The following is an 11,204-nucleotide window of genomic DNA, read 5'->3' on the forward strand; positions in this document are numbered from 1 at the left end:
CTTTCCACATTTTCAAAAATAGTACTTAGTTTTAAATTTTGAAGAAAAAAATATCATTAGATACTAACCAAACACCAAAAATTGATAAGTTATAAGTAGGAAAAAAGATGTGGTTTTTAAAAAATGCTCACGTAATTATCAATTTAGCAAGAGATAGATTTTTTGATCTCCCCTAATCCTTTTGCTTTTTTATTTTTTATCATTGGAGATTTTAGTTAGTTTGGAGAAGAAAAAAAATCAGTGATTTTCTTTGAGATTGAATAAATGAGGAAAGATTTTAGCTTATGCGTGACGTGTGTAGTGATGAAAGTCTCGTCAATTTATGAATAGATTAAGTTTTTGGTCAATTCATGCCCATCTAATAAAGTAAATTTTTTTTAAATTTTTTATATTTTACATTCAGGATAAAAAAAAAATAAACAATATTTACCATAAACAAGTGAAGGAATGAATTGAAGGAAAAAAAAAAAAGGTGAAGGAATGAAAGAAAAAAGAAAAAAAGAAAAAGGAAAAAAAGAAAAAGAAAAAGAAATTTGTTGCCAGCAACCCAACTTTGCCCTTTCATTTTAGTGGCTTTTCATTTTCCCTCCGTTAGCTCTATTTATTTTCCCTCCTTTTGGCTCTAAGGAAAAACCCACACACACACTCTCTCTCTCTCTCTGTCAAAATCTCTTTCACTCTCAAAATCTCCAGACCTCAGCTCGTTGGAGACCCATTGCTACTCACGCCGCTGCCAATCTCCAGTAAGCATCGGTTTCTCTGTCCTGTCTCCCTCTCTCAAGCCACACATTTCCATCAGCCCCAAGCCTTCACCTTGCCCAAAGCAAACCCCAAAACCATCGTTGCCAGCAACCCAACTTCAACTTCTTAAAAGCAAGTAACATTCTTTTTTTCTCTCTCCTTTCGTTCTTGTTGGTTCCATTTGCTAGTCTTCTTCTATGCTTATGGGTGTGTCATGTGTGTTACTGCTTTATTTGGACATAAAATTCAAGAATTTGTATGGGCTAGGCAGTAGGTGTCTATTTTAAGTTAGTTCAAATGTTGACTTTTATTGCGTGGAAGGTGTTTGTGTAATTGTCTCTTACAAGCTTTGATACTAATTGGGTGTATTAATATGCTTGGGGAAATTGTATGTATGGAAGGGTTGAATTCCGTGATGACAAAGTACACATATTCTTTTCTAATGACTTGTTTTTACAAACCTAGACAAGTTAAACTCAAAAAGTATTGACAATGGGAATACAAAAGAAAACCCAGGTCCAGTTGATTGTCCCACTACACATTATTTAAACAATCATGTGATGCACATGAATAAATTCTCAGAATATATGGGCAGGTGGTAGTTTCGTTTAGGGGTGAAGGTGCCAAACTCATTTAACTGGTAAGCTATCTTGCGCTTAGGCCAAAAGAAAAATAGGGTGTTGTCTTAGCCCAGAATTCATAAAATCAATGGGTACAATAAATACAAGGGGTCAAGTAGCAGGGGGGGAAACTACTTGCATAGCAAGGGGGCTGTGGTCCTCTAATTTTATTTAGCAAGTTTCTTGGAGTTAAGGTGCAAGTGTCTTCTAATTCCCAGATAAGCAGCTCCAATAATTACTGGTAGTCTGTGCCATGTGTCCAGCTTGTCCACCAAGTGTACAACCTAATTAATATCAAACATAGTAAATGTTATAAAACATATTTTGGATAGCACCCCATATTTTGGAATTTAACGGAATTATTTTTTCTCTTACTCATCAAGAATACGTTCCCTACAAGAGCCAAAAACCTCTTTATTTTTATACTTGGAATAAAAAAACTCCGCTAGACTTACTACTTCCATTAGCATAAAAAATGATCTCAATACACATTTGTTTACTCAAGTTTGAGACACATTTGTTAGTTGTTACAGATAAGGCCATCATAGTTTTTTTCATAGTTTTTTGTTTACTCAAGTTTATTTTATATGGTGTAAATTTACTTTGAAGTTGTGGGAGGGAGCTTGGGGACTCACATCTGATATCTATAGAGTAGGTTAAAGTTTACAAGGAAAATCTGGAAATTTATCACACTTACACATGCCTGATTTTTTTCTCTCTTTTTATTATTATTATTATTATTATTATTATTATTATTATTATTATTATTATTTTCTTTTGGCCATTCTGTTTCATGAGACTAGTTACAACTTTTCAACATCAAACTTCTAATTATGATTCATCTAATTTCTTGAGAAATTAGAGCCCCCTCCATATGATATTCATAGTCTGTGTTTGTTATATGGTTAGAAAAGCATTGGAATTTTGATTAACTACCATGTGGTCTTGTCATATTGTCTATTTCTTGGTTAGATTGGTCTTGCCAGGATGAATGTTTTGAATTACGTGTAAATACATACTTCCTGTTAAAATTTTAATTAGATGTTTGTATTAATTTTAGTATTAAATGTAGCCTTAATTTGAGTTTGCATAGTTTTACTGGAAAATTCATCAGGGTTTTTATTAGCCTTATGATGATTTGGTGCAACCAAATAAGGTTTTGACATGTAGCAAAGTAAAGAGGGCTGGTTTAGATTGATTGGATTGGCTTTAATAGTTGAGTTGGATTAGTTCCATTGGCTATCAATTGGTTGGAACCTTTAGTTTTGATATAATTTGTTTCCTTTTGAAATGTTTGACTTCTTTCATTTTTGCTTTTGCTTTCCTTCCCCCCTCGGATGCATGGCCAAGGGGTTATCCAAAGGGAAATTCCTCAATGAAGTCTAACTTTAAGAATAATGTGTTAACCACACTTGGTAAAGATTAACTAAAGTATTTTTAATATTTTTGGCAGATTTATATGTTTTTGCATAAGGTTTTGTTTATATTCCTCCAATGTGTGTTACTGCTGAAAAATACTATATCCATTGGGAAATAAGTATCGAGGCTTGTCCTCTTGGCAGTTAGAATGTAGTTATTAGTCAGTTGGTGAAATGTTTAATTTTTGTTTTATTAATTCCAAACTGAAATTAATTTTAACTATGTTAAAATTTTGAAAGCTATATTGACATGCTTTCTAGTGTAAATGAATGGTACTGATTGCTTTGAGTCATTACCTCTCAGGTTCCATTTGAAGTGATAGAAAAAAGGACGCATCATTTTTCTAGTAAAAAAAAAAAAGAAATTTTTTTCTTAATTGTTTGCTACATTCTGAGTTCATAATATATTCTTTTATCTTTAGGTTGAGATACAACCATTTGCAATATGCAGAATGGGGCGTAGAAATGCATTACCTAGAATCTTCCACTTCGAGGCCTAATTTTCCCATCTTAATCATTAATAAGGAGAAGTTGAGCATATTTGACTAAACAAAAATATAAGACGATTTGAATACACAATAAATCATTTGGTAATAGGTCATAGATCCTTCGTTAATTTTTATTGAGCATATTTTCTTTTTCACTACATTTTTAAGTATGATGAATTTTAATCTATGTTTCTTTTTTATTTCTAATATATGTGTGTATGTGTGTATAATTTGCTGTTTAACTTTCATTGTTTTTGTTACTTAGTAGAGTTTGGACCTTGTTGAAATGGAAAGTGCCTCTATTTTCAAGAATCAGTTGGGTTAGAGTTGAAGCTCCAACTTCTTCAGCTTGTCTAGAAGAAATTGTACATACACTTTTGTGAAAAGGTTCTATAGACACTTTCTGGTTTCTAGGACTCAGACGATATCTTGGAAAGTTTAAGGAGCACCAACCTTTAAGCTTGCTCTTTCAGCTTACTACGGTAAGCCCATAAATTCAATTTTATTTTTATTTCATTTTTCATTTTTCAGCTTACTACTTGTCAGCAACTGAAATTTGGCTCTTTAATGAGCTTTGTCAATCTCATACACAAGCCTAACCATACCGAGTCCAAGTCTTAATCATGAATTAGTGCACCTCTATTGGCTTAAATCTGCCCAATTCATTGGATACATGAGTAGCAGTAGCAAGGTTGATAATCTTGCTTATGAAATGAGTATAATTCTCCTAGGCAACAACATTACAAAAGTTTTTAACTGTAAAAACAATCTCTCTTCTCTTTTAATAAATAATAAATTTTAATGAAATGCATGAAAAGAAGAAGAAAAAAAAAAGAAAGGCATCTATTATTTCCCTAATTTCCACATTTCTAAAATATACCAGAACTTTCTAATTTACAAAAAGATCTATCTCACCATGTTGAATATATGTATGACCAATCTCTCAAGTCAATATATGAATTTCCTGGGTCATGTCTGTTGCAATGAAATTAAATAATTGATGACTTTTTCTTTTATAAAAGATTTAATTTGGACACATATGAAGGCATTGTTTTGTCCTTGTGCATTACATGATCACTGACATACATTCAGTACATATAGTTTACCATCATATAATAATTAATGTAAGTAAATGTGATGCTATATTGGGCAACGTTGTGATCCTTTGCTTACAAAATGTGAAAAGTAGGATATCATTAAAAATGGAAGTTCCCAAAGGGACATTGCAAAAACATTGGATGTAGTTAAAAGAATGAACAAGTATAAGGGGGAGCTGTTGTTTTAGAAAGTGGACAATTCCCGACCCATAACAAAAATATAAAAAAGTGGACAATTCTTGATGTTCTAAGAACCTAAATTGTGGAGGTATGACCTACAGTTTCAGATGATGATTGGCAATGCTTAACGTTGTCATCATACTACTTGGCATCATATCAGATGTACTACAAATATATTTCCCTTTTATATCTTTTATTGTTAAAGAACATGGACATGTTGATGCAGGACATGGTCTGAATCTTGCAAACTCTAGCACTAGTGGGAAAATAGGATTATAATTAAATGTTAAAGAAGGATGGGTGAATTAGTTTGATAGCAGGAAGTACAAGGGAATAGAATTTAGGGCCCAGCCCTGTGATTAGATAAATCCTGGCCTACATTACAAAACTAATTAAAAGTACCTAAAGAACTTACTTAGCCAAAAATGTAATCTAATGAATATTAGCTGACTATTGACTACCATTGACACTTGTAGGACCAAAAGGACTTCTAAATTGATTAGGAGTGTAGGACCTGTAAGACCGTAATTATAGTTTTGGGCTTCCACACTGTATAGTTCTTCTCCAACCAGCTTATTGATACAGCATCATGTGCAGATGGCATGTGGATTGCTAATGTGTTAAAACATGGAGTTACGGCTCTCAAGAACCTGGAGTCAAACTTGCTTTAAAATTGCTCCAAGCACTTTTGTCAATGCCACCATATTCGCTATGAGTTACCCATGTGATTTTATCCTTTAAATCAGACCATATCTTAATTAATAAAATTAAGTATGACAATTTTTTATAGTTGCTCCTACAAAAAAATCTGACCCATTTGGATTATTTATGCAAATTCTGAATACCCATTTCACATTTTGGAAATTTATGGGGTTTTAATGCTGTTGTTTGTCAAGTGTAAGAATTAACTTAGGTTTACATATATTCTTTTTTTGTTGGCAGATTGCAAAAAGAAGAGGCACTATAGGTATTTCTTGTAAACCACATTATAGCAATGGATAAGAGTTGGATGAAAATTACTAATAGAAGGTCGCGAGAATATTTAGATGGAGTTCAGCAGTTTTTGAATTTTGCATCCAACCATGCACACCCGGATGGAACAATTTCATGTCCGTGTAAAAAATGCGTGCATACAAATTTGTGGCCTATAGATGTTGTACAGGCTCACTTAGCGTCAAAAGGGATTTGTAGAGGTTATAACCCTTGGATTTTTAATGGGGAATCATCGTCTGCAAAGACTTCTACAGAAATTCCTAATAGTCGAGGTTCAAAAACAAAGGCAAGTGTGTGGTGTGGAGTGATTTTCTTAATAAGTTCTAGCTTTCTTTTAAGATTTTTTGCTTTGACCTATATTGATTTTTCTTAAAATGAGTTAGCTTTCTTAAAAGTGCCTAGTTTTCATTTATCAAAATTATTCATCATTAAATCAGTACAGTTATATCAATCATTAAGCTTCTACTCCAAATGGAAGGTATAGACATGCTATGCCCTTGTAAATGAAAGAGCATGGGAAACTTGGGTCTCTTCACTCCATGATTAGAGATGCTCAGCCAGAACTTATTACCTTTAGCATGAAGTTCCTCTTATTCTTTCACTTTGGCTTCCAATAGATACCTAATGATATTTTTGAGCATTTTGGCTTTAGCTAAAAGTGGCTTTAGATAATTAAGGCATATTGTATATAAACATGTAATTTTGTTGAGTGTAGATAGAGTCAGAGAAGAATAAGGACCGTCGTTCTAAACAGGATGGCGTACGTACTACTGGTTCTTGTAGCTTTGCTATGCACGCTGCAAAAAAGGTAATAAGTATTATGACTATTTTTTAAATGATTTTGACTTCTCCTAAGTTTATGTGCAACCAATATTTATCACTACATAAATATGTTGTCCATAATGTAGGCAAAAACGGATGGACATCTTGTAGAGCGTGCAGTATTATATCAAATTTTACATACTCGTAAAGATGGATCTGCAGTTAATCCTGTAGTGCAAGCAAAAATGGTGAGTAATTTCTGCATTGTAGTTGGGGGTAAACAAAATAGGAATTCAAGAAATAATGTTATAGTTTTTCCCTACAAAGTTGTCTCAAAGATGAGCTTTGTTCAAATAATTCAAGTCTTAGGTCTTGCAAAATATTGTATAACCAGCATGTCTTTTTTGACAAAAACCAAGCATAAGATGAAACCCCATGTGGTTGTTTGAACACTTGTGTAACTATTTTGAATCAATGATAATTCTTATGAATGATTCTTTTAATTTTTAAATTGATATATTTCAATTTGATGTTAGCCAATACGCATTCCTTTTTGTTGTGGGGTCATTTGATTGTTGGATTACATGGCAAACTCCATTTTATTGTGGAAATGTTATTCTTACTTAGTTGGGGTCTCTATGTTTAGTTCCTTTGTTATATTATACCATATCCAGTGGATGTATATGACTTCTATTTTTTTTTTTTTTTTGAAGAGGTTCATGTGTTGAGTTGCTTGTAGAGTGTCAGCTTTCTCTTAAAGGTTATTGGTACATACTGGTTGTTGTGGCGAAGTAGCACCAACAATTTTGGCATTGGTGCCTTTGGTTATGGTGAGGGGGACACTAGCTTTGTGTGCATAATTTTTGCATCGTTTTGGATTTTATTGATGCTTGCTTGTCCCATCCTATATATATGTATTTATATGTTGTGGGGTCATTTTAACTATATGATTTTTAACGTTTTTTTGTTTTGTTCAAACTCAAATATCAGAACAAAATGAAAGAATTGTTGGCTGACCCTTCAAATCAATTGCAGTCATCTGACACAAGTGGTAGTATTGCATGGTCAACAGATGATGTGTTTGCCAATGTGATGGGTAAGGAGCGCAAAAGTTGCGATCCTACCCCAAGTGGTCGAAGTAGCAAGACTGCCCTCAAAGATAGTGAAATGCAATCAAGTCAAGTAAGGGACAACAAAGTTGCACAATTGAAGGCTTCCTTAGCTACTATGGAGGAGAAACTAGCAGGTTTTGACGAAATGAAGGAAAGACTTAGTCATTTCGAAGAAATGGAGCAAAGAATGGAGCAAAGAATGGAGCAAAGAATGGCTCACATGCTTCAACAAATGCAACAAATTTCTTCACATTGCAATCTGGTATGACAAATGACTTTTAGGATGTCAATTTTAAAATGGCTGTTAGAGGTTTAAAACATAAGAAACATGTCTTCATTTAACTTGTTTCCATTTTTTGCCTTGGTAATATTTTCTTGTCATTTTATTCCATCTATACGCACTTATTGAGTAATCATACTTTGTATGTAGGATGTTCCTCCAGTCCAACAATCTCCAGCTCTTTCCAAATCATCAGCTGCATCTCATCAACCAAGCAGCTCATAAGTTTTATCTTAGTGTTTGTGGACTTTTTTGTGTACAAAGAACTATGGAAGAACAACCGCATTTTTTGCAAGTGTTGAAGGATATTTTTAAACAATTTGAAACTTTGATTATAGTATTAAATTAATTTGAGCGGTTGTTTTATGCAAATGGCCACATCTTTTTTTGTTAATTGTATGATGGTGGTTATAAACAATGTTATGTGTATATTTTTATGTTAATATTATGTTAGTTTCGAGACATTTGTGGTGTTGTTAATTAGGCTGCGTTTGGTTTAGTGTAAAATATTTTTCAAGTGTAAAATAATTTTAGGTGAAAATATTTTTGGGAAAGGAAAATAATTTCTAGTGTTTGGTTGTAATTTTAAAATTATATTGGAAAGTAATTTCAAGTGTTTGGTAACATTCAGAAAATGCAAATTTTCCATTAATTTCTCACATTTTCTCAGCTATTTTCTCAGCTTCTAAACAAGTTTTATATCAAAAAATCCACTAGCACCCACATAGCATCCACAGAAAAATCCACCACCACCCACACACCAGCACCACACAACACAAAAACCACCAAAACACCACCACCCACACCACCGCAACAACAACAACAAAATCATAGATCAAAAGCCACCAAAACACCACCACCAAAACACCAAAAATTTAGAGATCAAAAGCCATCAAAAGCCACCAAAACATCACCACCCACACCACCACAACAGCAACAAAAAAATCAGAGATCAAAGAGAGAAAGATTGAGAGATTGAGGGAAAGAGATCGGTAACAGCGGCCAGATCGGTAACGGCGGTTTGAGCTTGGGGCTTTGGGCAACGAGATCGGTGGTTTGATCTAGAGGCGGTAGCGACGACGGGGGTGGGTTTGGGCTTGGGGCAGTGGTCTTTCGGCTCGATCTCGCCGGCGCAAGCTTGTCGGCGCATCTAGGCTTGGGGTGGTGGTCTGAGCTCGACGGCGCGAGCTCGATCTCACTCTCTCTACTCTCTTTTCGTGGTTGTTCCCTCTCTCTCTCTCTTCGTGCTCTCTCTCTTCATTCTCTGTCTCTCTCTTTCTCTCTCTCTCTCTCTCTCTTCGTGCTCTCTGTCTCTGTTTTCAGTCAGGAAAATGAAATTTGAAGGTAAAATAAGAACGGAATTGATTTTCTGTCTGAGAAGGGCTATTTTACAGTCAAACTGTAAAATAATTTCAGTTGACCAAATTTTCTGTGCCAACCAAACATACAACATGGTGTAAAACAATTTCCTAAAATGCTTTTTAGCCAAAACAAACGCAGCCTTAGTTACATTTGTGGTATTGTGTTAGTAGAGCTAAAACTATTACAGGTTCTTTGTAACAGGTCTGTGAACTATTTATTTATTAGCAAACAGTGGTTTTAAAACCCATTAGGAAAAAAGAAGAAGACCTATAACGGTGGTCAAAAAGCACCGCTAAAGGTGCACATTTTATGTTTTAAATGAATCCCTATAGTGGTGCTTATCGCCCGTTGCTAAAAGGGCAATTAGTCTGTTTTGATTGATTGCATATAGCGGCGCCGTATGTCCGCCGCTATTGGTGTCTACCTTCAGCGACAGGCATGACCTGTCGCTAAAAGTGCAATTAGTCCATTTTGATTGATTGCTTATAGCGGCGTCATCTGCTTGCTGCTAAAGGTAGACACCAATAGCGGCGGACATAACCCACCGCTAAAAGTCAATTGACACGAATTTTAAACTTGTATGGTGGCGGTTTTCTGCTCGCCGCAATAAACCTTCACCCGTCGCTAAAAGGTACATATATAGCGGCGTTTTTAGTGACTGCTGCAATATACCTACAGCGGCATTGGAACACTGACGGGACCGCCCACTGCAATAGCACCCATCGCTATAGGTCAAATGTACCTTTAGCGGCGCTTTTTTGGGCTTTAGCGACGCTTTTTTGGGCTTTAGCGGTGCTTCTGGCCCGCTGCAATAGCCCGTTTTTCTTGTAGTGAAAATATTGGTCTGAGAGATGAGATAAGGACAAAGAAAAAAGCTAAGTATAAAAGAAAAGATAAAAATATAGAGACAAAATAAAAATATAAAATTATAAATAAAAAAAAATATATTATTATTTAAATAGAGGGGATTGTAAAATAGATGAACTGATGTGAATACTTTAGAAAAGTGGTCATGTAAAATAGAAAAAGTAGGTTTTTAGTATAAAATAGACGGAAAAATTTGGCTGGATTGATACAATTGCTCTAAGAATGGAGATGTGTGTTTTACACATGCTAATATAAGCTTGGCGGCAAGCGAGCTTAGGTATAAGCCTAGTACGGATTTGGAGACCGAGGATGAAGAAATTTGTGGAGTGGTATATTGATTGGATCCAAAAAGCTCAGATATGGTTCCCTAGGTATTATATGTACATTAGGTTTATTAATTAAATTCAAATAGTGTTGTATTGATGACATTTTTTGTGCTGTATTAGTCATTGCAACCATTTTTTTTTAAAATTTAATTGAGGAATTTAAGGAATAGTTCCTAAGGAATCCGTAAAAATGTAATTTTATTTTTGGTAATTGGATAATTAGGGTGGGAGATTTAACCCAGTACTTTTCGTTGGCAACAGTAGGAATCGCCAATTTAGCTAAAGTATCCTAGTTATTTTAGTGTTTGTAGGTTTTCTTATTGTGTGCTAGGTTCATATGGATCGGATTTTATTAGATATTTTTAATAACAATTTTTATTAGATTTGCTGTTAGAGTTTGTTAGATTTCTAGAGTTGTTGAGGAAAAAAACTATGCTTATATACAACCAATATTTTTTTGTTTTTCCAATCATAACAGACCATAATTTGGAAAAATTGCTACTTATCCACCAGTTCTAATGTTGCTTTTTCTCTGGAAATTAAACATTGATATTGGCAAATACAAATTGCAAAAGTCTAGTACATTTTTTTGTTGGCAATTTCTGTAGTATTGGTGCATAAAAATGCAGATTATATGTCCAAGCAAGATTGTATAGTATAAGATTGTCTATCAGTTTAAAGTTTAGAAACTTAATATGGATCATGCTAAGTCTTTTGTGACGAAAATTTTACCTTGAGCACAAGGTAAATCAATTTCAGTCCAACTACTCTCTCTTGGTTAACCTTGTTTGCAAAAGGTGGATGACTATATTACCAAGGACATCAAAGACATCTTGATGCAATATTCAAAGATATCTTCCTTAGCTATATATTCTTAATTAACACGTATCACGACAAGTCTTATAAGTAAGGGATATATATATTTCTTGATTTATAATGCCGTGGAAATTGGAAAAAA

General features: G+C 34.1%; 1 protein-coding gene across 4 annotated transcripts; it reads left to right on the forward strand.

The window, feature by feature from the left end:
- Positions 1-614: 614 nt before the first annotated feature.
- LOC142615334 (uncharacterized) lies at positions 615-8,152 on the forward strand. 4 transcript variants are annotated; one of them, XM_075788082.1, is made up of 6 exons: positions 615-877; positions 3,536-3,749; positions 6,253-6,345; positions 6,446-6,547; positions 7,290-7,673; positions 7,842-8,152. In XM_075788082.1, the coding sequence occupies exons 3-6, from the start codon at positions 6,328-6,330 to the stop codon at positions 7,914-7,916; spliced, it is 579 nt and encodes a 192-aa protein (XP_075644197.1). In that variant the 5' UTR covers positions 615-877; positions 3,536-3,749; positions 6,253-6,327; the 3' UTR covers positions 7,917-8,152. The 4 variants fall into 4 exon arrangements, with proteins under 4 accessions (XP_075644197.1, XP_075644195.1, XP_075644199.1 ...); XM_075788080.1 differs by having other exon boundaries at positions 615-873; XM_075788084.1 differs by having other exon boundaries at positions 616-873; positions 7,335-7,673.
- The last annotated feature ends 3,052 nt before the right edge of the window (positions 8,153-11,204 follow it).

The sequence above is a fragment of the Castanea sativa genome, chromosome 11 (assembly GCF_040712315.1).
Source record: "Castanea sativa cultivar Marrone di Chiusa Pesio chromosome 11, ASM4071231v1".
NCBI classification, from domain to species: Eukaryota; Viridiplantae; Streptophyta; class Magnoliopsida; order Fagales; family Fagaceae; genus Castanea; species Castanea sativa.

Coding starts and splice junctions, on each gene's coding strand:
- LOC142615334 (XM_075788082.1), top strand. Junction 6,548..7,289: donor CTGTAGTGCAAGCAAAAATG/GTGAGTAATTTC, acceptor CTCAAATATCAG/AACAAAATGAAAGAATTGTT. Junction 7,674..7,841: donor TTTCTTCACATTGCAATCTG/GTATGACAAATG, acceptor CTTTGTATGTAG/GATGTTCCTCCAGTCCAACA.